General features: G+C 50.4%; 1 protein-coding gene across 1 annotated transcript in view; it reads right to left on the reverse strand.

Moving 5' to 3' along the window:
- Nucleotides 1–24,759, reverse strand: part of NIN (ninein) — a 61,734-nt gene that overhangs the window by 27,343 nt on the left and 9,632 nt on the right. The window contains exons 3-12 of the mRNA XM_061997906.1: nucleotides 21,957–22,038; nucleotides 14,929–15,098; nucleotides 9,070–9,109; nucleotides 7,573–7,763; nucleotides 6,338–6,484; nucleotides 4,880–5,047; nucleotides 3,462–3,598; nucleotides 1,782–1,922; nucleotides 1,452–1,626; nucleotides 532–642 (exon numbers count right to left, since the gene is read on the reverse strand). Of these exons, the coding sequence (XP_061853890.1) occupies nucleotides 532–642; nucleotides 1,452–1,626; nucleotides 1,782–1,922; nucleotides 3,462–3,598; nucleotides 4,880–5,047; nucleotides 6,338–6,484; nucleotides 7,573–7,763; nucleotides 9,070–9,109; nucleotides 14,929–15,098; nucleotides 21,957–22,038 (1,362 nt within the window). The remainder of the gene's footprint in view (nucleotides 1–531; nucleotides 643–1,451; nucleotides 1,627–1,781; nucleotides 1,923–3,461; nucleotides 3,599–4,879; nucleotides 5,048–6,337; nucleotides 6,485–7,572; nucleotides 7,764–9,069; nucleotides 9,110–14,928; nucleotides 15,099–21,956; nucleotides 22,039–24,759) is intronic.

A 24,759-nucleotide genomic window follows, 5' to 3' on the forward strand; every position in this document is an offset into this window, starting at 1 on the left:
CAGACCACAGCTTTCTACCTTAGCATATGCACATCTCAGTTTGAGAATTAATCCCAGCTTTAAAGAAGTCTGGAAAAGAGATGCTGGGTGAGAATCCCAGTAGGTGAACTCTTGTCTCTAGATGCACAGATACTGAAATGCCTCTGGAGAAGCCAATAGTCTGACGAGTTTCTCATAATACAACCATCATCTGCTGTTTACCTCCATTTTCAGTGAAGTTCAGCAGAGGTGTCACATAACACCTAACACCTCATCCCTAGAAAGGATCTACATGTCAAGTCTATCCAAAACTACTCCTTCAGGATGACTGTTTCACTGGAAGGCTCCTTGCTGTTAAGCAGTATAAAACTACAGCTAAGGTGTCTGCGATTTCCTTAAGTGGGAGGCAGGCAGACAGTCCATGCCACGAGGTGGGCTGTGCTTGGTTGCATCTGGCTAGGGACCCCCAGAGCCTCTGGCTGCTAGTCCAATTGGCAGGGTAGCAAATGGAAAGCCACTTAATTCTGGAGGCGTACTGGAAAGAGGATTTACCTTCTCTGTCAGGACATTTTCCAAGTTCCTCTGCAGTTTGCTTGCCAAACTTTCATACTCAGCCAGTTTTTCTCCCGTCTCCAAGAGCTCACTTTCCAGGCGGCTGTTTTCCTGGTCCAAACAAATCCCCCCCCAACAAGAGCCTCAGCATTTGGAGGAAGAAAACATTAGCACGTGGTAACCCATTAGGAAAAGATTAATCTCTCAGTCAAGGCAGAGCACCACACTGTAACAAGCTTCAGCTGAAGTCTGGAACTGTGAATCCACCACACACACGCACTATCCCTTTCTGCAGCAGCAAGGAGCAAGGGTGGGTTAGCTCCCTCTGTCAGCACTTGTAGTAGGTTTAAGATAACACCATTACCTTTTAACTTTTACTCAGTCTAAAAAAAGGCAAATTCTGTGGTAAGGCAGCAGTCAGATAAAAAGGATCATAATTTCATTGCTTTATACAAAAACAAATCTATGAAAAGGCTGTGAATCTAGGAGGTCATGGATGAGCAATCCTGTTGCATTAGGCAGCAGATGAATTATGTCTTTAGGTAACAGCAAGCTTGCTCTAGAGCTTTTGTTTGTTTTTACAGACATAGCTTAAAACTTCATCAATATTATCTCCTGTCTGGACAGCCTAACAGCCAGTAAGGCAGACAGCCCACCCTACAGCAACACACACACACACTCTGCACTTGATGGCCACAGAGATTTGAACTGAAGCCTTATCAATCCAAAGAGTAACCTAGTGAGGCGACCCAAAAAGCAATTCTCATGGATACAACTCCATCATGCTACAGGAATTACTTTTGGCTGTTTTGACATGCACTGTAACACAACCTCCCAACAAAGATGCAAGCCCTGCTTCCCACTTGTAGGCATCCTCGCCTTTTGTAGGGAAGACACGGGCTGCATTTAGTCCCTGTTACCTTCAGGGAAAGGGCCAGGCGGTCCCGGATGTAGTTCTCATCAGTTTTCAGCTTCTCTATCTCCTGCTCCAGCTCCAGCCGCTGTTTATTAGCCTGCTGCAGGATTTGCTCCCGCTCTCTCCTGAGCTCGTTCTTTAGAGCTGCAATTCTTTCCTTGTACTCCTCATCCAGCTTCCTACAAAGGCGTCAAAGGCAAGAAGAGCTCATGTAGAGAAGCCAGTGGCAAACACTGCTGTGAGTGAAGCTTGGTGGCTATCAGCAGGCACGAAGCCACCAACAGCACTGCTGGGAGTTGATGATGGAGAAGAGGGGTGAACTGGGACACTGTACCTGAGGTTGTACTCGTTGCGGCGCTCGATGGCAGCGTGGTGGTCGTCCACCTCGGAGGCCATCAGGGATTTCAGCTTCTCGGCTTTTTCCAAGTCCGACCGCAGCTTCTCCTTCTCTCTGGCCACTTGGTCAAACCGCTCCCTAGAGCAAGCACAGCTAGCCTGGATGATGCTACCCATCCCATCTGTCCCCCAGGAGGCACGTGCAAGAGACTTGTCAAGAACAGCTCAGAAAATTCTCCAAAGGTCTCACCAGCCGCATTGGGTATGTCACTGGGTATAAACTTGCACACGTCTTGCACAGGTCCCGAGACCTCAACTCCTCAGCTATGGTTTAGTCTCCAAAATTGCAGCACTATGCTCTTTTGCCAGTCCCTTTTCTGCCTCATTTACTTGTTCTTGTAATTTTATTACCATTATTGCTTCATCCTGATACTACATGCAGTCTGGTTTTAATCACAAGTTAGTAAGATCTGCTACACTGAGCAGCTTTCTTGACAGGAGCTTGAAAACCACTCCATAAATGTAAGAATGTATTTAGACATGCAGGTGCAAACAAACAGCAGGAAGCCTCACCTGCTGAGGTTTCACACAAGCTAAGCAGGCAGCTTGCAAGCACAAGCAGTCAGCCAACAGCAAACAGGACACGTGCAGTCCTAATGACCAATGTCATCTATGGTGTTGCAGGGAGGTGGATGTGTGGACTGATAAATAACTATTCAAAGATTTAGAGCACAAACAGAACACCCCTGACAATGGGAATTTGTGCATGTGGCAAATGGATGAAGCAGTTACACAATGGGAATGAACCTGAGAGTGCAATGCTTAGAATCATAGAATCATTTCAGTTGGAGGAGATGTTAAATATCGAGTCCAGCCTTTGTCCCAGCCCTATCAACCACTGGACCATTTCCTTAAGTGCAACATCCACCCCTCTATTAAACACCTGCAGTGACAGTGACTCCAGCATCTCCCTGGGCAGCCCCTTCCACTGCCTGACAACCCCTTCAGGAAAGAAATTCCTCTTCATATCCAGCGTGAACCTCGCCTGGCACAACTTTAGGCTGTTTCCTCTTGTTCTATTGCTTGTTACTAGGGAGAACAGACCTATCTCCATCTCATTACAATTTCCTTTCAGGTTGTTGTAGAGAGCATTGGACTAAGTGACCCACTGGTGTATATGTAGAAATATTTGAGCTTCAGTAGTACATGCATATAATTTATAAATTAATAAATATACAGAGAGGGAAATGTTTCCCACCTCCCACACATTCAACAGAGGAGGCTGTACAGCAAATCCAGTGCAAAGTCAAACTGTGTTGACTTTCAAATGAAAAAAGTGTGAGTACATGGTGGTTTTGTACCTCACCCACACCTCTATCCCACAGCAAAGTCTAGTGGAATGCTACTGCCAGAAGTCAGTACCGTTTATCAAACTGCACCAGCCTCGGAGTTTTGCACTCCTTGGCTATCAGTGACCACTGCAGATGGCTGTGACCATTTCCAGACTGCAGAGCAGGTCTGGGAACAGACATCCTTCCAAGTGAAACAGCAGCACCATGCTGACGCCCCTCAGAGAAGGGCCACAAACCACCATTAATCAGCTGCTACTTCAGCTCCCACTTGACCAAAGGGAGAGGGCAGCAAGGAAGCAGCAGCGCCAGGGGTCCTGGTGACTTACAGCAAGTGTCTGATCTCCGTTTTGAAGCTTGCCAAGGCTGCCTGGTGGACTCCATTCTTGGTTATTAACAGCTCATTTTCCAGTGCCAGTGTCAGCTCTGTCAAGTTCACCTTCCCATCCAAGCTGAAATCCAAAGCCTGCAAAACAACCCAGCGTTAGAGCAGAAGGAGCTTCTTGCCCTGCAGGAGCCTGGAGATGTTTTAGTCTGTCACTTCACGTACAAACAAGGAGGCTCAGAAAAGATTCTTGCTTGCTAATTAATCTGTCACAAATGCCTTTGGGGCAATAAACCAGACATCTCTGCCACCTCCCCACATTAAAGAGCTGCTGCCAGCTGCAGGGATAGAAAGTGTCTAGGTGTGCTGCAGATAAACAGGAAATTAAGCCCACACCTGATTAAAAGTACTAATTCTCTAGAGGACCTAAGCACACTGGCCTTTTTACACATTCAAATGCTGCAAGAAAGGGCTTGAAGATCCCTATGTTAAACAAAACCAGCTCTTGCAACACAGGAGATATTTGGCAGTGAGGATCCCACCACTTAGGAAATAAGTTCTCATCAGCAACTGTTTGTAGTGTCCTTCAAACTTACTCTGCAGTAGCACAGAACAGAGCACAGAAGGGCTAGTGGTGGGGCTGAAAGTGGAGAAACCACTCCAGTGACACCGGTAACAAAGCAAGTTAGCTGTGGAAAGCAGCAAGCGGAGGAGAAGGTAAAGGTGGACCACTCAAGCCTGGTGACAACAGTACCATGTTATAGAGCTGGCCTGCACCAGCCCAGGCTACAGGTGGGTTTTAAAGCCTGAGCAATGGCTAAGTTTATTACAACCTGGATGTTCAATATCCAACACAGACATTAAATGCCAAGAGAAATCTGCCATCAACACTGCTGGGAAGCCAGCAACAATCTCAGAGCAAACACATGAGATTATCTTCCCCCATCCATGGCTTCTGGCAAGATGGACAGCGATGGGGGTTTACTTCAGGTCTCTGATTTGCAACCCCCATTAGCCTTTTATTCTGTGCAACAAAACACCAATTACTGGGCAGGGTTTCAAGTGCTGTCTTCCACCTCAGCACAAGCAGTAATTCAGGTCATTCCAGTGCTAAAAGGTTGGCAGGTGCAGCTGTTGAGTGAGGAAGAGGAATTAAATTGCTTTCTACAAAAGTAGGTGACCTCTTTGAGCTAAACTAGAAGTCATGTTACAGTTCTAGTCTCTAACTTGTAGCTCTCTGGGATGCACCATCATTTCAATGAAGGAAGTTATCAGAAGTTTCCCAGAACAGTTAGACTCTTGTCACTAGCACTAGGAATTTTAAAGGGGGAAAAAAAACAGTCAAGCTACAGCCCAGCATCCCACACTGCGGGAGCAAGGAGGGAAGGCAAATAAAAGGAGTGAGAGGGAGCTGCTGGTTACCTTCAGGATCTCCTGGCTGTTCTCAATGCCCTCCTGGTGCCAGCAGTCAAGGACACCCTCCACGCAGCCGTAGCCCATCCCATCATCCAGGCTGGAGAAGAGGCAGAAGCCGATGGTGCTGGACATGGCTGAGGGAGTGGTCGTGCGCCTGCCGCTCTCATCGAAGGACTGTGGGGAGAAGATGCGAAGAGGTGTGGGCAGAGCCAAGCATCTGGCCACCCGGCCACCACAAAGGCTTACACATGTCATTTCACCAGCAGTACCCTAGAGATTAAGGATTAAGGTCTGCTTCTCCTCACTGCCAAGCAAATAGCTGCCAGCAGCACTGCTGCTGACCTCACGGCCCCACAGCGCAACCACGCGCTTCGGATTGAAAATAAATCCCAGGAGGAGTCATTTCAGAGCTGTCCTCAAGGCTCCTGAAGTGTTTCCCAATGTCTGGTTTTGGTTTCAAGTATCACCTCCCCTAAAAAGGTCAGCCATGAAGAAGTGCCAGAGAAATTTCGTTAGGTAAAATGGAGAAATATGGGTGCTGTTCACACAGACTGAGTATCTCTGCAGGAATGCTCTCCTTGAGCAGTCCCAGAGGAAGGTGTGGAGCTCCGTGTGTGTGTGTGTGTGTGTGTGTGTGTGTGCAAGTGAATATTCACTGTTTAACAAGAAGAAATGACCTCAGGTTGCCCCAGGGGAGGTTTAGATTGGAGCTGAGGAAGAGCTTTTTCCCTGAGAGAGTTGTCAGCCCCTGTGCCAGGCTGCCCAGGGAGGTGGGGGAGTCCCCATCCCTGGAGCTATTGCAAAGCCATGGAGCTGAGGTGCTGAGGGCCATGGGTTAGTGGTGTGCTGGGCAGGGTGAGGGGAGGGGTTGCACTCAACCTTAAAGGGCTTTTCCAACCAAAACAATTCTATGATTCTATGAAAAAGGCTGCAGGTAGCATATACATGGCTGCTTTTCTATAGTCCTCAGCTTCCAGGCACAGATAGGCAGATTCCTAACTCCCTCTCTCTCACAAGAAACAAGAATTTCAGCTGTGGGACCTGCATGCCCACAGCCTCCAGCCCATCCCACCCCCTGCATCCACCTTATACCATTTACTTACTGTACTTTGCAGCTTGAAAGAGCTGCCTCTGAGCCACACTACTGCAAAGAGCAGCCATCTCCCCTTTACTACAAGGGTGTTTTCTGCTTTATGCCCCTCAACGCTCCCTGAGGAAACCTGCAGCACCCATAACTCCAACTCAGAGCAGAGGCCATCACTGCTGCATTCCCCAGGGCATCCCAGGCTCTGCCCTACTCCCTGCCAGCACCTCCTACCCTGATGGGGCAGGGCACTGTCACAGCTGCCCCACCACAGGGACAAACAGGGAGGAAAGAGGAAGAGACACGCTACAGGGGAGTTGGTCAGGATTTCTCCTCCTCCTCAACTTGCTTTTAGCACAGGATTCACCTCAGGTCCTCACCTGCATGGAGAGGTGTCGTTTCAGCTGTCTGTAGGGAGTAGACGCCGACGGTGTCAGTGACTTTCCATTTTTAAACAGGCCATAAAAGAAGTCTTCTATGCTCATGGTGTCATCTTGCTCCAGGTTATGTAGCACCTCTTCAAGCACCTGCAAGTAGCAGGGTATAGAAGTCACATCTGCTAGAGCCAAAAACCTCTGTGGTAACAATTTGGCACAGCAGAAAACAACCTATTCCCAAGAGTTACCTGGTACCTCACATCAGCCTAACACTGACACAAAAGCCTTTGTGCAGAAGATTGCAGAGCCATATACACTACAAAAATCCTGTGTGTAAAAGCTCCTGGTTGTCTTGGAGCCTCCATCTTGTGAGGCAGCATTAAAAAATCCCTTTGTTTCATTCTGCTCTTGAGACAGGGTGACCTCAGGAACTCATTCAAGGTAGAGAGCAGCTTGTGAAGTGACCAGGCTAAAACAAAACCAACAACCCATAGCAAGAGGCTTCAAGGTTACAATAGATCTGTGTTTATGCTTCAGGGCAGTCTGCTTTCTGAAAAGCAAGACCAACCTTATTAGGGCCAGAGATGTCAAAATTAGTCTCTTGATATTTCTTTGTCTACCACTTCCTCCCCCACCCCAATTTTCTGCCTTAATATCCTGAAAACATTTTGTCAATGCTGCAAAGGAATAACCTGCTCAGAAACATGTTTTATGAAGGAAATTATTACAAGCCATGTTATTTTAAGATGCAAAACAGTCTGTGTTTTTAATAAAACTCGATTCTAAATTGACAAGAGACTCTTTTTTGCTAAAGAAGTAATTTTCTCATGGACTCTTCGTCCAGGAAACTGCCCACAGGCCCTCACAAAGTCAAAAGCAACCCTCTGTGAATATTTTAACTCAAATTTACTGTCTAGCTAGAAGATTTTTGGGATTAAAGAGCCATGCTTGGAATCCAAGATATGTTTTTAACTTCCAGTTTCCTCTGCAATTGCATGAGGAGACAGGCACGCCATGGGGTCAGTGAGGCTGGCAGCTGCCTTCTCCCACAGCAGCCTCCCACGTCTGAGGGTTCCACACCAACAAACTCACTGGAAAACCACGAGCTGGAGCTGAAAACTGCCTTCCAAGCAGCAACCTGTCAACCAGCACTTGTGCTTTAGGTTTGTGGTCAACCACAGGACAGATGTTGTGGGGGGCCACATCAAAGCTGAGCAGGGCTGTCGGTGGCCACTCACCTCGCCAGCTGCTGTCCGGAGCCCGTACTGCTCACAAATGGAGATGAGCTTTTTCCGGTTGAGGTGGCCTTCCCTGGTGATTCCCAGGTGCTCACAGACCTCCTGCAGTTTCTCCTCAATCCAGTCTGGGGTGGGCAGTGATGCTCCAGGAGAAGCATTCAGGTCATCTGGGTTCCAGAAGCGTAATTGCCCTGGAAATGGAGGGAACTGCTCTGGTTTCTGCCCATCCACTGCACATGAGTGACATGGGAGCTCTGCACACCACAGGGACCACATGCAGCCTCCCTCCTTGCTCAGACCCCATGGGACCTTTTGCCTTACATCATCCTGCAGAGAGAACACTTGTAATTTCAGGGTATGGCTACTGGCACCAGCATGGCTATCGGACTTTACCAGAAGGAGCAGACCCTGCTGAAATCACATGCCACCACAGGCGAGAACCTCGCATCCAGGCACAGTGTGAGGATCTCTGGGGACATGGATGAGTCTGGAGGCCAACATGGGCTGGTAGCCAGGGGAAGTGCAGCCCTGCCACCTTAGATGCTAGCATTGATGGAGAAGGGACCTCTCTTCTGGGCAGTCAAGGGAAAGGACTGAGTCAGTTGCATATTCAAGTATATCTTAACCACTCTCATGTTACCTGGTCATCTGTCTCCATAAGTGTCATCCCCAAGGTGGAGCTGCCAAAACTCCCATCCCCTTTGCACATAAACTCTAGTGTAAGCTTTAAGTACTTCTAAACACCCCTTCAGGAGAAGAAAAGAAAAAAAACCAATAGCCTTCAGCTGAACACATTTCCTGTACCTCCAGCAAACGCCTGGAGCACAGCCTCATCCAGCTGAAAAATCTCAGAGCAAACCAGCCAGACACAATCAGCCAGAGCCTGCACCTGCTACCTCACCCTGGTCTGCAAAATTGGCTTTTGGAGAAAGAAAATGTGTTCCCTTTTGAAGGGGTAGGGTTAGAGAGCAGCTGAAATACAGAAGAGGTGCTGAAGCAGTTTGAAGTTGTGTGGCTTCAAACTCTGCCTCTCTGCCTGCTGGGGGTTGTGCTGTGGGTTAGTGCCAAAGCTTGGGGGGTCACCCTGCTCTCCCTTACAGGACCATCGGGAAAGGTTTAATGACTGGTCCATGCTGACATCTAGTGCCTCCCATGCTCCACTACAGGAGCAAGGGACCAGGAGCAGCCCCAGCTGCTGCTCTGGTGTTACTGGGGCCAGGGAGACTGGGAGTGCTGGCAACAGGGCAGCCTCTGCACCAGGCAGGAGAGAGAAAAGAGGGCAGAGAGGCTAAGGCATAAGACTGTGCACTCCAAAGAGCCCCACTTTGGCTTTCCTTCCCAGCTTGGGGCTTGCTTGCCCCATGCGATACCTCCCCATGCCAGGCTAGGGCTGCTCAGTGCACTCAGCCTGAGACCCTCTTAGCACAGTCCTCTGACTCATCTTCAAAGCTGAAAAAAGAAGCAGCACATCCAAGTGCTGCTGCTGCTTGATCTTACCCTCAGCCTCATACTCCTCGCTGTCTTGAGTCTTCCAGTGCTGGGGAGAAAACAAAAGGTTCCCGAGTTATTATTATTGCAAGACATCACCCATATGAAAGAGACTCTACAATCAGCATCAAAAGAGCTACAGGGCTCCAGCAATGCTGCCAGGCTTTCATCTCCCCGCTCCCCACAGGCTGGGCTGGCAGCCTATGGCTCTTTGATGCTGCCTTTTTCTGGCACACAAGGTGCTTCAGTGGGGAGAAACCACAGCTGCAGCAAAAAAAAAGCCCAAAGCCCCACAAATGACCCATGAGAGGTGACAGATCAGAGTCCAGCAGGTTGATGGGGAGGGAGGGATTTCCCTTCCAAGCAAACCATGTTGCTTGTCTTAGACGTATCAGTGGTTGAGACAATGAGGATGTATGGAAGATGGTGCACTGTATACAGCCACCACCTGAGTTTGGGTTATCCTTTCCTTCCAGCACCCATTGCAGAACAGGTACCTGCAACCCATAGGCCTCATACACATCCAGCTGGCAAGCTGGGCCACAAGCAGAGCACACTGGGAGCCTCAAGCATTCCCATCACAGGTAGCCCTGGGCACACACCTGCATGGCACAACACCATCCCACAGCCCCACTCCCCTCTTGGGCAATCACACCATGCCAGCCACAGAACTTGGGCATCCACAACCAGCAATGAAGCTGCCATGAATCCATCCATGGATGGGTCCCAGAGCACCTGTGATCTGGGAAATGAAGCTTTTGCTGCCTGATACCTTCCCTTTTGACAAGGGCATCCATCTGCCTGCAGAGCTCCAGGGGCAGCAGCCTGTGCTCTGCCAAGTCCACTAGCCATAGTCCTAGGTCAGGAGACTGAGCCATGCTGCCAACAAGCCCTCTGCTGAGCTAGCCAGAGAAAAAACAAAACTACACTCCTTGCTGTTCTTAAGCCCTGCCACTTCCTCTGTGGCAATACCACATCAGCTCAGATAGCATCAGGAGCAGGGAAGAAGTACGTTGTTCAAAATGATTTCCCCATGTTCTACACGTTGTTTTGTCTCTGCTACCCTTGTACCAGCTGAGGGTATTTACTCACAGGCCATGCTCAGCATTATTAACTTCTGCAGCACAGGCAGATGTTACTTCTCCACCGTTACCAGTGGATACTTCTGCACACACGTGACTGACGGATTTGAAGTCAAAGTCACCCAGGACATAAAGAGGCTCTAAATCATCATATGAAAGTTCAATATGCCTCATTCAGATTACAGCTAAAAGCCATTAATCTACAACATTACCATGGAAACTGGATTAGGTCACTGGACTGTTTTTAGCTTCAGTTTCATCTGCTGGCCCAGGCAGCATCCCAAGGCACCCCTCTGCTTTTGGGGCCAGGCCCAGGGCAGGAATCAGGGAGAGTCTCAGATGCAGAGTGGGGCTTAACCTTTGCTTCAGCCAGAAATCAGCCTGGCAGGAGCAAGGAGGTCACAGGCAGGGCTGGAACCTGCAGGTCTGCTGGGTGTCCTGGCCAAAGTCAAGAACATATAAAATATTGCACTAAAAAGCTGTTGAGTTTGGCCCAGACAAGTGCTGCCCTACATCATGGTGTCCACGTGGAAAATTCCTGGTTTGCCTGATAAACCATCAAGATGACCACACAAAAAACCAGGAGCTGAGGCAACAGGTACCATCAAATTACCAACTGCAAAGGCAGAAAACAGCCCATGTTCCCCCAAATGCATGAGCTGACACCATCCCAGGCCATACACACACATGTGCAACAGCCAACTTTGTGCTGAAGGAAGGTATCTTTAGGGGCCAGACAGAGCTACCACCCTGCAGCTGCTCATGGCTTTCCCCAGAGGCACTGAGGGGAATCTGGGCAGTGATGCTCCGCTGCCTCCAAGTCTTTTTGCATAAGCAACATATATTTTTGTGCAGAATCAGATCTAAACCATTTAGCACCTGACTCTCTCCCTTCAAGGGCTTCCCTCAAAACCAAGAACCCCAAACCACAGCACCCAGTAACCCCATAAAATACCAACAACCAGAAGAGGCTGAGTATGGTGTAGAGGGGTGTGCTGGGGGCTACAAACACACTGGCACCAACCCCAGGGAACTCATGTGTGCTCCCTCCCCCCGCTCCACCCCCCATGCCAGGGCCCCGCGTGGAGGGCTCGGGGTCGGCCACCAGCGGTGGGAGGACAAAGAGAGGCCGACATATCCCCATGGCAGGCCAGCCATTGTCTCCCTGGCCCCGGTGGGCTACAGCTGGCCACAGGTCACAGGAATTCCTCCTGGAATGCATTATTGCTTGGGCAGGCGCGTGCCTGGCCAGGCTTGGGAGCAGATGGCCGCGGCTTTCAATGCTCCAGCGCTCGGGGCCCGGGTGAGCATCTGCAGCCTGTGCTGTTTCGCTCATGGTGGCCTCTCCCCATAATAAGGCAGCAACCTCTTCCCCCCCTGCCATCTGCTTCAGCGAGACAGACCTTTGTTCTCCACCAGAATATATTGCTAATTAAAATGACAGTCAGGAGCCCACGCTGAGCCCGTTCTGCTCCGCACGCGGCAAAGGGAGCCTTCGTCCCCGTGCTGACAGACCCCATTTTACCCACAGATCAGCTCTCTGGTCTGATCAGCCAGAGCAGAGACCTCTGAAAGGCAGCTCCATCTGCAAAGCACCAAAGTCACATCCTTTTTGAAGGGAACCCACTTTATTCTAAGCTATTATCTGCAGATCCTGGTTTTACAGGACAACAGCACTTCAGGACCCTCACACTTCTACACCAAGGACATGAAGATAAAAAGTTTCAAGCCTGACCCTCACTGAAAGTTCTGCTCTGAGAGGCCACGCTGTGCTGGAAACCACTCTATGCAGAAACAAGCAAACAGATGTCTGGGGAGCACTGAAGGGACAGAGGTGGGACGCGACAGCAGTTTCTGCAGCCTGCACGTAGGACAGACCTTTCCCAGGGCAGAGCCAGCAGCTGAGGAAGGGGAGATGACAGATGTCCTATACTGAGGTTTTAAAGTCAGCATGGCCTTAAGGCTGGCCACATCTGGTTGTACACCCAGGGATGTGATGCTGGGATCACATGAGCCAAAGGGTGCTGCTGCCCTACCATCAGTTTGGGTTGGCATCCCATGGCCACCTAATCTGCCCCCCATCCCACCCTGCCACCACCATTGAGCAGACCATCATCAGATGGAACACACCACCAAAAGGAAAGGAAAGCAAGGTCATAGCACTTTCCAAGCCCACCAACACCAATCACTTGTATCAAGACTTTAGGATAAACAAGCTCAAGTAGCATCTGGGGCCAGAGGTGCACAGCTTTAACCCCCACAGTTTTTATGTGGCATTTCTTGGCGCTTCCACAGCTGCAGCTCCATCAGCACAACATCCATAAAGCTGCCAGAGCCACTCCTTTCTCACCCATTAACCTACTAGTATCCCTGGGGACAAACTCATATGGGTCAGAGGGAACTTTAAGATCCTTACAACACTCTCTTCATGTCAGGGTCGATGCTGGATTCAGCCCCAGTTGCTCCTGACTTTTTCCCCCAAGGCACCTGAAAAGCCACTGGGGATGGAGGTCACAGAGCCTCCCTGGGCAGCCGATCCCACGCACAGACCAGCCTTCCAGCCTCTCCTCCTGTTTACAGAAGCCAGAAGGGGAAGGAAGCCTCTCAGACAGAGACCGAGACCTTTTAATTGGCACTGCCTGAAAGAAAGCGCCAATTAAGCCACACTGCCCCAGTTCTCAGGCTAGCAAAACACCCTGGGCTGGAGGCAGAAGCGTGTTTGTACACATAACACAGGAAAACTGGGCAAAGGTTGTTAGTTGGGCCAAGCCTCAAGAAGTGAACACATCAGGAGCCTCCAACAAGGCCTGGTGTTTCAGCCCCAGGACCCTCAGTACCTTCAAGCAACTCATTTCTATGCATACCAAGTGGAACATGTTTTAGACATGAGATAGTAACGTTGACAAAGTTGGAAAGTAAGGATTTTACAAGTTTAGCCTGATTTTTGTTCAAGTTGCAAAAGAATTAACCATCCTATTCACCCCAAAAGGTGCAACAAGAGCTATCACCAGGAGACTGGTTCAGTCAGCAAGGAGCACAGTATGCTTAGGTACCAATCAGTTAATTGACTGACCCTGACAGACTAGTCAAGCCTTTTACACCTCCTTGACAGCTAAAACAGAGGAGGAAGATTAGAGTGGCCTCTTCGATCAAGGGCATCGCTTCCCTGGGGGCTGGGGACAGATTAACACTGATTTCAAGGTCAAAGCAGCTCATGTGGCCAGCACCAGGAGACAAGTGAGCATCCCTGTGGCAGAGTAAAGATTATGAGGAACACTGTGAAGAAGCTTGTTCTGGTGGAAAAGCTTTTCTTTGAGGTTTTGGGGTTTTTTTTACTTATTAAGCTCAGCTGCACAGGAATAACACTAGAAACTGGAAATTCCTCCCTTGCATCCTTATGCAGAGCCCTTCCATCCCTAGGAAAGCACAAGTGAAGCCAGGAGACAGAGGAGGAGAGAAAGCAGCACTGGAAAACTCCCACCACGCACTCCTAAACATGCAACAGTGAATCAACAATACTTGGCAAACTGGGGCAGGCTGGAAGGAGCCCAGCTCTGGGGAATGCTGCTGTGCTGTGTGCCAACACACACCAACAAACCCAACCATGCTTCACTTTTTGCCTTTCTGTTCTGAAAAGCAAGAGGAGATCCTGGGGTTGAAAGCACTAGCACAAAGAGAGAAATCGAATTTGATCACAAAACCAAGGGGAAAAACAAAATCTGGATTTCTTGAGCAAGTAGAGACACAGGTGTACATGGGGCATGGGGGCTGCTGAGAGCTGTGCAGCTGCCGGGCCGGTCGGCCTGTTGCATTTGTGCAAGAGTACACAAGACGTTCGGTGGGAAAATAAAAAGTAGAAGACTGAAAGAAGCTGTTGCTCACCATCCCTGCTAGCAGGGAGGCCAGAGCCATGGACAAGTTTCTGCAGATCACATAATCATTTTGGTTGGAAAAAGACATCAAGTCCAAGCCCTCTCCTCACTCTGCCCAGCCCACCACTAACCCATGGCCTCAGCACCTCAGCTCCACGGCTGTGCAATAGCTCCAGGGATGGGGACTCCCCCACCTCCCTGGGCAGCCTGGCACAGGGGCTGACAACCCTTTCAGGGAAAAGGTTCTTCCTCAGCTCCAATCTAAACCTGCCCTGGGGCAACTTGAGCCCATTTCTTGTCCTATCATTCCTTGCTTGAGAGACCAACCTCCACCTCACCACAACCTCCTGTCAGGGAGGTGCAGAGAGTGCTCATGTCTCCCCTCAGCCTCCCCTTCTCCAGGCTGAACACCCCCATTCCCTCAGCTGCTCCCCATCACACTTGTGCTCCAGCCCCTTCCCCAGCTCCGCTGCCCGGCTCTGGACACGCTGCAGCCCCTCAGTGTCCCTCTGGCAGTGAGGGGCCCAACACTGAACACAGCACTCGAGCTGCAGCCTCACCAGGGCCCAGCACAGGGGGACAATCCCTGCCCTTGGCCTTCTTGGCCTCCTGGACACATTGCTGGCTCATGTTCAGTTTAATAGGCAAGGACATGCTTCTGCTTGCTTTGCTCTCAGCCCACACTTTGTTAGCCACAGAAGCAGTGCTACAGCCCTCACTTAATTGCTGGCTGGCAAGCCCAGCTCCTCTCCAGCTTCCCATGACAGGAATTTGGGGCTGGAGCAAGAGAGTTTGTCCCTGGGGATAGGCCGGGAGGGTGACCATCGCCAGGAAGGCCCTGAGGACACCCAAGCCACATTTGGGACCTTTGAGGGTGACGAGCCCACCCCAGTGTCAGGCCCGTTGCCCCTCACCTCCTCGCGGCTGCTGGAAGCGATGTGGGGCGGCCGTGCTTCCTCGCTCAGCGGCTCAATGACAGTCACCTCGGCAAAGTCCTCCCCCGACTCCTGGAACTCAGGCAGGGAGCGGCGCCCGTAGCGTTTGCCACCTTTGATGTACTTGGGCTGTGCTTCCGGGGAACAATCTGAAATTCAAGAACAAAGCACACGGGTAACATGACTTCTGTGGATCCAGCTCCCAGGTCACAGCACGCAGGGCTGGTTTGGTTGCAGCACTTTGAGCACTGAATCGTCACCACTGTTTCCCCTGGGAAGGTGCCAGGGGCTGCTCCTTTCTAGGACCGCTACCCTCACTGTGGCATTATACTTCACAGGCTGGAACTGGCCCTGCTCTAAACGAGGCAAAGTGGAATCAGAGCTCCATTTTCCTCACCCTTTCCCCATTCTCAGGTCAAGTTTGCTTCGTTAACAGGATGGGGGGAAAACAAACCAACAAACAAACAAGCCCTCAACCTTGCAAATAGCCTTGGATGGAAAATCCATGAGGTCTCTCCTCCTTGCACTCATCTTCATTACCTGCAATGGGCAGGTTTAATTAGAGACAGCATTGCACTTGGGCAGCTCAAGTCTCCAGGTTTCACAGACACCTGAGTGACGGCTGGTGCTCTCAGTGGATTGAAATCACAACTCGATTGAAAGCATGAACACAACTAGGAGACGGGGGGAAGGGGAAAAAAACTGGTAAGTCTCCTGGGGTAGACACCAGCAGCTGATCCAAGCAACGGCAGGGCAGGTCCCAGCCTGTGCCAACTGCAAGATCTAAATAACCCCTTGGAGTCGTCTGCTAATTACAGGGGGCTCCGCTCACATTCCCCAGCTCCAGCCTCCCCCAGCAAGCTCTTGCCTTCAGGGACTGAATTATCCAGGAGCACTTGTGGACAGGGATCAAAACAAAAAATAAACAAGCATGTTTTGGGCTATTTTCAATGAGAATCATCCTATGTCTGGAGCAGGGGGCAAATTAAACAAGAGGACCAAATTAACCAGGGATTCAATTAGGGAAAGGCTGTCTGCCACGCTTTGTTTCAGTGGTTGCTAACCTCACTGTCAAAACCCCCCACAGGACTCCATCATCTTGATTTCCTGCCACTTGCAGTGCACTGAGGCAGCAGCACAAGCAGCAGCTTTTGAAAATTTTATTTGCAGAAGGCTCTGCTACAGAATAAATGCAAGAGTGCAATACTAATAAGGCACAGGGAAGCTGCTCCATCATTGACAAACGGTACACACAAAGCAACGGGTCTCAACTCGCCCCCCCACAAATGCCTCCTTGGATAATATTCCTTTAGATATGGAAGAAGGCTTCAAGCTTGTTAGAGGGAAAATATTCTGCAACTTAGCTATGCAATGAATTATAAAATACACAGGCCTCGGAGTCCTTTGATTCCTCCAGCCTTGCACTCCATCCATCCATATTGCAGCTCTAGGGAACAAACCCGGCGCCCGTGTTTGAACAAGGCCATTTTAACAAGATTTGCTGCAGCTGGGACTCGCACATGAAAGTTGTGTGATGAAGTGTGCAGATAGAAAAATCTGCAACCAGACAGGCTGATTAAGTAAGAGCCCGAGAACAAAAGCAAACCTTATCACTCCTATTAAAGCCTGCCCGGTGGTGAACAATCTCCATCCAGCAGCTCTCTCTGAAATGCTAATATTTGTGGCTACTCATTTCCCCATTTATTTTCTCCCTGGCATCTCCCCCCACCCTTACAGATGAGGGCTGGGAGGGGCTTTGTGGCTTTTTTTTTCCCTGAGAAATAATTGTTCTTCCACTGAGGCAGAAATGCACCTCTACACCCATCCATCTGTCTTTGGAAAGATGTGTGTGGGGGCAAAGCAGATGTAATTTAACAATCATGAAACTATGGCTAAATTTCCTTCTGGATTTCCCAATGCTCAGAGTCCCATTTCCAACCTCCCCTCCCCTGACATTGTGTTTAACCACTGCTGCAGCTGAAAATCCAGCTGTATCACTGCCTTCTCCCCACTGCCAGCCTGCCAGTGTTACAACAGCAGGCAGGGAAATAGGAGCAACCCCCCCACTGGTGTGTTTTAAGCATTTGGAAGCTGTCAGCTGATTTTTCCCCTCTCTCTCTTCTTTGGTCCGAGCATCTGAGTGTGTTTGTTTTGCCTTTGCAATTAAAAAGCTGTGAAGCTTAAGAACAACCCTGGGAGGGAAAGGTGACCCTTGGCAGTTTGAGCAGAAAGCTTGCTCCTGTCTTGCAAAGCTGAGACTTTGAAAAAGGCTGTACCTGAGCCCAGCTACTGAGGGGATCCCAGCATCCCACTTCCAGAGCAAGGTTGCTTTTGTTAACACTGGGTTACAGCTCTTCCCCATAAGCTCCCATGCAGCTTCCTGCCATCAGCCACAGGCCCAGCACTGTCATAAAGGATCACATCCTGCAACCCCCTCCCTAAAGTACAGACCCATCTCCTTTGCAAAAAGCCCCATGCACCATCATCTCTGTCCCAGAGGTGCCCAGACACGTTCCACACGTGCAGCATCCTCTAAGGCCCACTGCCCTCCCGCTTTCCAAACCCAAGCCCTCAGCACAGCAGCCGTTGCCCCCGATGTCTCCATTCCCAACATTTAGGGAAGGCTGAGCACACACACCAGCACAAAGCAACAGCCCATGCTCCCTGAATGCACATTGCAACTGAAATGCATGCACAACATGCAGCTGAAATGAGTTTCTCATCTCCAGCCAAAACTGATGAGGAAGGATGGGAAGAGCCACTCAGTCCACATGTGCTGTCAGAGGCACAAGAGGAAGAAAGGAGGGAGATGTCAAAAATCAATGCTTCACCTGAGGCAGATGCTCATGAAACAGCCCTGTGTGCTATTATCCCAAACACTGGAAAATATACCCCCATAGGGACACTCAGGGGATGCTGCTCTTGCTCGAGTCTGACCTCCTGTACCCACCTCCTCAAACAGCAGCAAGGTGATATGGTGCTGCTCACACCCTGGCTGTTGCATGGCTGACCAGGCACCAAAGAAAGGGAGGGGGGGAAAAAAAAAAAAAAGAGCAAAAGAGCCCTCTGTGCTTCCTACAGCCCTCGGGCTCAGTAAACACACAGTGCAGAGCTGGCACCTAATTAGACACTGGGGTCTGATCTGCCCCTCAAACCACCCCCAGGCTGGAGGCAGGAGCAGGAGCTGCCAAGAGAGCAAACCTCTCACCTCCCTGCCTCACTGCCTATGGAGGATTGTGGAGCTCAACTCCCCCCCAAAAAACCACACAAACACCTCCAATAAATCTGCATTCCACAAGAACCCCCCTGATTGAAGTGCTTCAGACAGAAGCTCTCAATTCCCTGGCTCACTCCCCCCGTCCATCTCTGCAGTCGAACATCTCCATGGTTAGAGATTTACACTCGATTTTCTGCCTTTCTGTGCTACATAAATCATTTCAAAATCCTGCTTTGCCCTCAGATGCTTGGGGAGGGGGAGGCAGGGCTCCTTTTGACAGCAAGCAGCATTTTCCTGGGCCCAGCATCAAAGCCACTGAGCACAGACAAAAGAGGGTTTAGAGGAGGAAGACCCTCGCCCAAGAAGCCCATCATTTAGAGGCAAAATTAATTTCTTTGCTGCTTAAGATTTGGAGGGAGGGATGGTCTTTGCAGCAGCAGCCAGCCTACCACTGGGCAAAGCACAGCACAGACAGGATCTGCTAAATCCTAATCCCCCGAGACACCAGGTATTGGCTGAAGCCTTCCTAGTCTGTTTCACACTTTGGACTCAGCAACCAAGGTGGAGATGAGCAGCAGCTGCTGGGGACCCTGTGCAGGGCATTGTGACCCAAAACTGAGGCATTTTGTCCCAGAGGTACTGCCTGTGCCTAAATCACCTTTATCCTGGTGGTGAGACTGGTTTTATTCCTGTCTCTAGCCAATTCTGTTTGCAAAACCAGAGCCAGACCTTTGCAGCTCCACAAGCAGCATTTCTCCATTTCCCTGGCAGGTGGGATTCCTGCACGGGCATCACCCCCACCAGCTCCTCCTCAGGAGGGCACTTCTGTTGTCTTCATCTGCTGGGAAGACAAAACAACCCTCACTTGTGACCACAGGGAGGATGGAGTGTCAAGCTGCTCTTTAATTTGTCCTGGGTGTTGCCCTAATCCTGCACTCCACCCCAGTAATCCCTCCCTATCCAGGCTCCCAATGCACAGAGATGACTTCTTTTGCCATAACAGGGGGAAAAAAAGGCAAACATGATTCCCCCCCTCCAATCACCAATTTTCCCCCTCCTTAAATCTATTTTATTGTCCCTAGAACCACCCCCCAACACACTGCCACAGTGACCCGTAGACAGAGAGCATGGATGACAGCAGCACCCAGCCTGGATCCCCAGGGCTCAGCCCCTAGTCTCACAGCAGCATCCCTCCAGAGCATCAGACATCACTAATTGGGGCTGGAATTTATCTGCACACACCACACCTTTGTCAGACACCTCTACTGCTGGGCTTGACAGTCACACTCCTGCTTGCAGAAGCTGAAATAACCACTAAAACAGCATTTTAAGACACTTTCAGGCCATTTTCTGCTTTTCCCAAGTCCATTCCTCTGCCCAGTCCCACCACTTCCTGGCACAGATGAGGTTTGCCTGTCTGGCTGATGCTCTGGTTTGCAGCTGGGTCTGTGTCCCCACACCAATGTCCTCAGAGGGATAGAGCTGAAAATTGTCTGCCTTAGTTTTCAGGGCTGCTTTCCCAGCCAAGTGCCTGCAGCAGCCAGGATCATCCTCCTCCCTGCCAGTCTTCCCTTCCAAAAAGGAATTCAGCTTCTTTGCCAAGAAAAAAAAATCACATCAGCTGCTCAGTGCAAGCCTGAGTGCCTCTCCCACCTGCTGCTTGCCTCCCAAAAATGGGAAAACCCCCATCAGCCACTTCTGCAGGAACTGCATACCAGGGCAGTTTGGTTCCTTGTCCCCAACCCACGGGTCCTGTTGTGACCCCAGGGGCTGCCCCAGCCCCCACAGGCTCCTTGTGCCCATCTGGGCTGCGCTGCACCCACAGAGACAGGGACATGGAGCACAGGCTGTCTGGGGGCTGTCAGAGAGCAGCTGCTTTGGAGAGCAAAGACACAGACCCAGGGGACTTGCCTCTTGCCCAAGCTCCCCAGTAGAACCCCAGTATGAAGGCACAAGGCTGCTTCCTTGACCAACAAACTCCCCAGATGCAGCTAACAGCCTTCAAATCTGGGCTCCTCCCCCTCTCTCCCCCAAATTCAATTCTCATTTAAATGATACAATTTGGAACCCTTAATTCAATTTCTCCCTGAGCCTGGGGCAGGCTGTGACACCAGCATTTCCACACTCACTGACAGTTTGACACCAACACCACAAAGCAGCTTGTTCTCCAAATCTCGAGCTTGATCTAAATTAAAAGCAGCAAAGACTTTGGTGTTCACCAACCTGTCAAAATGCATTAAGAAAGAAATGCCTCCCAGGCCTGCCCAGCACAGGCTCCCTACCTGCACTGCACACCCTTTGATTACCTGCCATGCAAAACCCAGCTGACAAACCTGTCCCCAAGGAGAGCTCTCTGGCTGCATTTCTCATTTCCCCTGTGATAAGCCCAAATTTAGCCCTTTCTAGAGGTTTTATTTGTATTTAAACAGAGCTGGAGCTTCTCAGCTGGAGGATTCCCCAATAAACACAGAGGGTTGGATTAGTTCTGGGTTGCTGGGGTGTCCTTGGCAGCTCCTGAGAGGGATTGCAGCAGACTTGACCCCTCACCAGGCCTGGGGAGGTGAGGAAGCTGCATTAAGGGTGCTGAGTACAAGAGCTGTCATCACCTATCTCCCTGTAAGCACAAAGCTTTGGAAATGAGGAGTGGAAAGTAGAGAGAACCTGTTCAATTGCATCTCTCAGGCCCTGAGGTTTTTGCCACGTCTTTAAGGGGGAAGCTGTAAGTTTGCTGACAAGCTGTGCTCTCAAGAGGGGGATGCTCCAAGAAATGAAACCTAGAGTTTTGCTCTCTCCCCTCTTGCTAAGCCATCTTCTCCTTCAGGGATTTTGCATCCCCACTGCTCCCAAGGCAGGATTAGGGATTTACATACAGATGCAACTCCAGACAGACCTCAGCCCCCTCACTCCAGCTGGAGCTCGGTCCTCACCCTGGCCTCACATCTCCCCCATGCTCTCAACCCTCGTTTGTGGGGAGCACACCAAAGCTGTGACCTTCTTTCCTGACGAGGGTCTAAAAAGCCATATTTTCAAGGCATGCTGAAGTAAAGGGAAGGAGAAACCAGGGCAGTGAGGAAACACAGCACCCACTGCTGTCTCTGACCAGTCCCAGCCTGGTTTGTCAGAGGGCTGGACTTGTCCAGGAACACCTTTGGGTCAGGCTGACTGGGAGGAATACAGACACCTCGGAGGAGCTTCCCATGGGACTGGGTTCACCCCATTCATCTCAGACACAAGCAAACAGAATGCACTTTAAACAAAGATGAGAATCAGTGCTCAATGGATATTTGTGTGTCCAGCAGCACACGTCCAGGAGGAGCTCCTGCAGAGCCCCAGAGCACTTAAAGAAGGGGCAAGTGGATGCCCCAGCCAATAAAAGTCATCAGCACCATTAAAGCAGCCATTTGACTGCCTGCCCATAACTCTGCTGCAGCTGGAAAGCTCCTAAAGCTTCCTGCCCACCAGAAGCCTCATGGGACAGAGAGCCCTCAGCCCCTTTAGCAGCCATGGGATATCTTGAGCATCTAAAGTGCTGTTAGCTGTCTGCATGCAGACATCACATGCCTCTCTGGGCAATTAAGATCATGGTAATGGGATATAAATATCTCATAACTCAGAAATGCTTTTGTACAAGGCACCACAACAGACCTTAACTCTCCCTTCTCCCTAGGTCTGAGCATCCAAGCAGAAGAGGCTGTCTCAGCGCCTAAAAAGCACTTTCTCTCCCGAGTTCCTCAACAAGAGCCACCCATGTGTGGCTTTGCCAAAGAAAATGTACCATTTCAGTATTTACCTGGCTCCTGGAAGTGTTCTTCATTTGACAGGGTCCTGGATAAGATGAGGATAAGTGCTTCTTTAAATTGATCAAAGTGGACCTGTGGCAAAAAAAAGGAAGAAAGAAGGAAATCAGCTGGTGCAGAATCATCAGGTTAATAATCCAGCAGGAAGATGGGCAGCAATGCAAATCCCTCAGACCACCACGCTGAAACAAGAGCATGCCTGTGTCTGCTGCCCATCTCAGAAAAGGCCACAAATGAACCTTCAGCTCGTTCAGCTTTGGGGCATGGAGAAATGACATCAGGCAACATGGAGACACAGCCAGCATCTTTGAGCATGTGGAAAAAAAGGATTGCTATCACAGAACAGCTCAAAGCCACTGCTTCAGCCTATTAGTTGGGTTTTTCCACCAAACAAGAAGCCAAAATAACATGTGCAGAGGAGCAGAGAGCATCTCTGTCCCTTGAGATAACCTGGCCAGGGTCTGCAGCTCCTACAGCAAGATACTAGTCCTGACCAGTGATGAGGTAGTTGTGGAAATGCTCTGCTGCCCTAATTAAAGCTTCAGCAAACACCTTCCAAAGCGGATGGCAGAAAGTCGCACCCTTTCCAGGGCAGCCCTGGCTCGCTCCTGCCTGCTGCAGGGGCTGGACTGGAAATACCAGGTCTGCAGCGTGGCTGTGGGAAAACCAAGGAGGATTGAGGGGTTTGGTTTTTTTCCACAGCCCCTCTTTCCATCTGCATCTTCCTGGAAAGCCTCCTGCCTCACGGGCAGTTGCAGAGGGGCCAGAGCATCCTTTGGAGCCGCTCCGGGAATGCCGGCGATTCCAGCCGCGGGGCACGGGATCCCGGGGACAGCTGCTGCAGCTATTTGACACGGGTCAGCAGTGAGGCAGAGCTGGCTGCCACTGTTTCTTTTGGCTAAATAAATCAGCAGAGAATTTTTAGCATTGAAGCAGAGACTTTTAGCAGAGCTGATTGCTGCAGAGCCCACAGGAAGGGCAGGAGCTGCAGCCAGAGGGGATTTGAATGCCATGGCAGGAGGCAGAAGTAGCAAAGCCCAGAGCTGAAGTTCCCAGTTTGTTCTCAGAGTTGAACCACACACATACACACACACAAAAAAGAGCAGCAGGCTTTCAGGCAGGCTGGAGATAACAGTGGAGCTGGGGGCTCAGCCCCAGGACCCCCAGTGCAGGGAAGCACCACACACCAGAGCTCAGGCAGTGCAAATCACCCCTGGGGTTCTAAACACAGGCTCCCCGAGTAATTAAACAGTTAGAAATATGTTCAGCAAAGAAACTTGTCAGGAATGCCTTCATCTGAATACTAATTGCTGCCATTCATTTCCAAACACTGGTGTACTTCAAAAGGGCAGTTTACAGGGACAGGAGAATTTGCCTGATTAAAAAAAAGTGACATTTCAACTAAATGAGGATGAATAAAAGATGAGGGTGTTCGAATAACAGGTCCCCTCCCATGGGATCTTCTCAGGAAGGGAATGGTGACAACAGCCATGGGGACAGAGCCAGTCCCTCACAGAGATGCTGGGGCTGGCTTTGGCAGCACCTGACAGCGGCAAGAAAATATAAACCCCTTCGTATCACTGGTGCAAAGACAGCAAGTGAGAGAGCAGAGTGAAAGGCTTGGGTGGGTGTGGAGAACAGCACTGACACAGAACCTGCTCTGCCCAAGGAGTCCCCAGCTTGTGTTTGCCAAGAAGCCCTAATGAAGAGGAAGGAAGGAGGAAGAGGGGCTGAGCCCTTACTGCTGCAGCTGTGTGTGGGACAGCTGGCCACAGAGCAATTTGACCAGGAGCACATCCAAAGGAGCCCACAGAATATTAGGCTGCAGGGTGGGAGGTGGCCATCCTCCAGCCTCCCTGGGCCAGCACTGAAGTCAGCAGGATTTAGACATTTAAAGTGCAAATCATCAGCACAGACACACAGTGAGGGCTTGCACAGGCTCACAGGGGTCCCACAACCCCTTTGGAGCAGCAGTACCCAATGCTGTTGATGTAGTCTAAGCTGGTAGAGGGGGGGATATTTTTCTTCAGGAAAGCCCTCTGGCCCATCCTAACACCAGATCACTAGGAAAAACAGTATTTGTTTGTGCACCTCTGACCTTGGATGCTGCACATCAGTACACAAAGGGTACTTGAAGAAATATAACTGCAAAGTTAGACCTGTGCTGAAGTCCAAGCCAGGCAAGGCAGCCTGCAGGACAGCAAAGCCACAAACTCTACAGTAACTCTCCTTTTAAAGCAAACAATCCCTTACCACTGCTCCCCAGCACTGTCCTGGCTTCCTACCCACATCCAGTTTAAATGCCAGTGTGGGTGCAGGAGTGATGTGCATCCCTGGGAGGTACAGAGCAGGTGTTGCTGACTCCACAAGGTACTCCACACATGTGTGCTCAGTGTCTGCACACCTCCATCACCCACCTGCTGCCATGGAGGGTCACGCTCCTGCCTGGAGAGCCCATGCCAGGGGGGCTGTGGGCTTCCTGAAAATGTGAGAGGCCCTTCCAGGGATGAGAGAGCCCAGGTGGGTAGGCATGAGTGTGCAGCAACAGCCTTTGGGTTTTTGCTTTGAGAATATTCCCAGCAAAAGGAGAGGCCTGGAGAGCCCTGGGGAGGGGGAACTAGCTGCAGCAGTGCTGCACAAAGCACTGTCCCCTTCTGGAAAACAGGCTCAGACACTCCAGCCAACCCCAAAGCCTTAGAAATGTAAGGCAGATACAGCAGCAAACCATCGTTGGGGTAAAGTTTAACATTCTTTTCAACATGCTTGACTGAACCTGGGGTATTTCAGAACTGCCAG

The sequence above is a fragment of the Colius striatus genome, chromosome 6 (genome assembly GCF_028858725.1).
Source record: "Colius striatus isolate bColStr4 chromosome 6, bColStr4.1.hap1, whole genome shotgun sequence".
In the NCBI taxonomy this organism is placed as follows: Eukaryota; Metazoa; Chordata; class Aves; order Coliiformes; family Coliidae; genus Colius; species Colius striatus.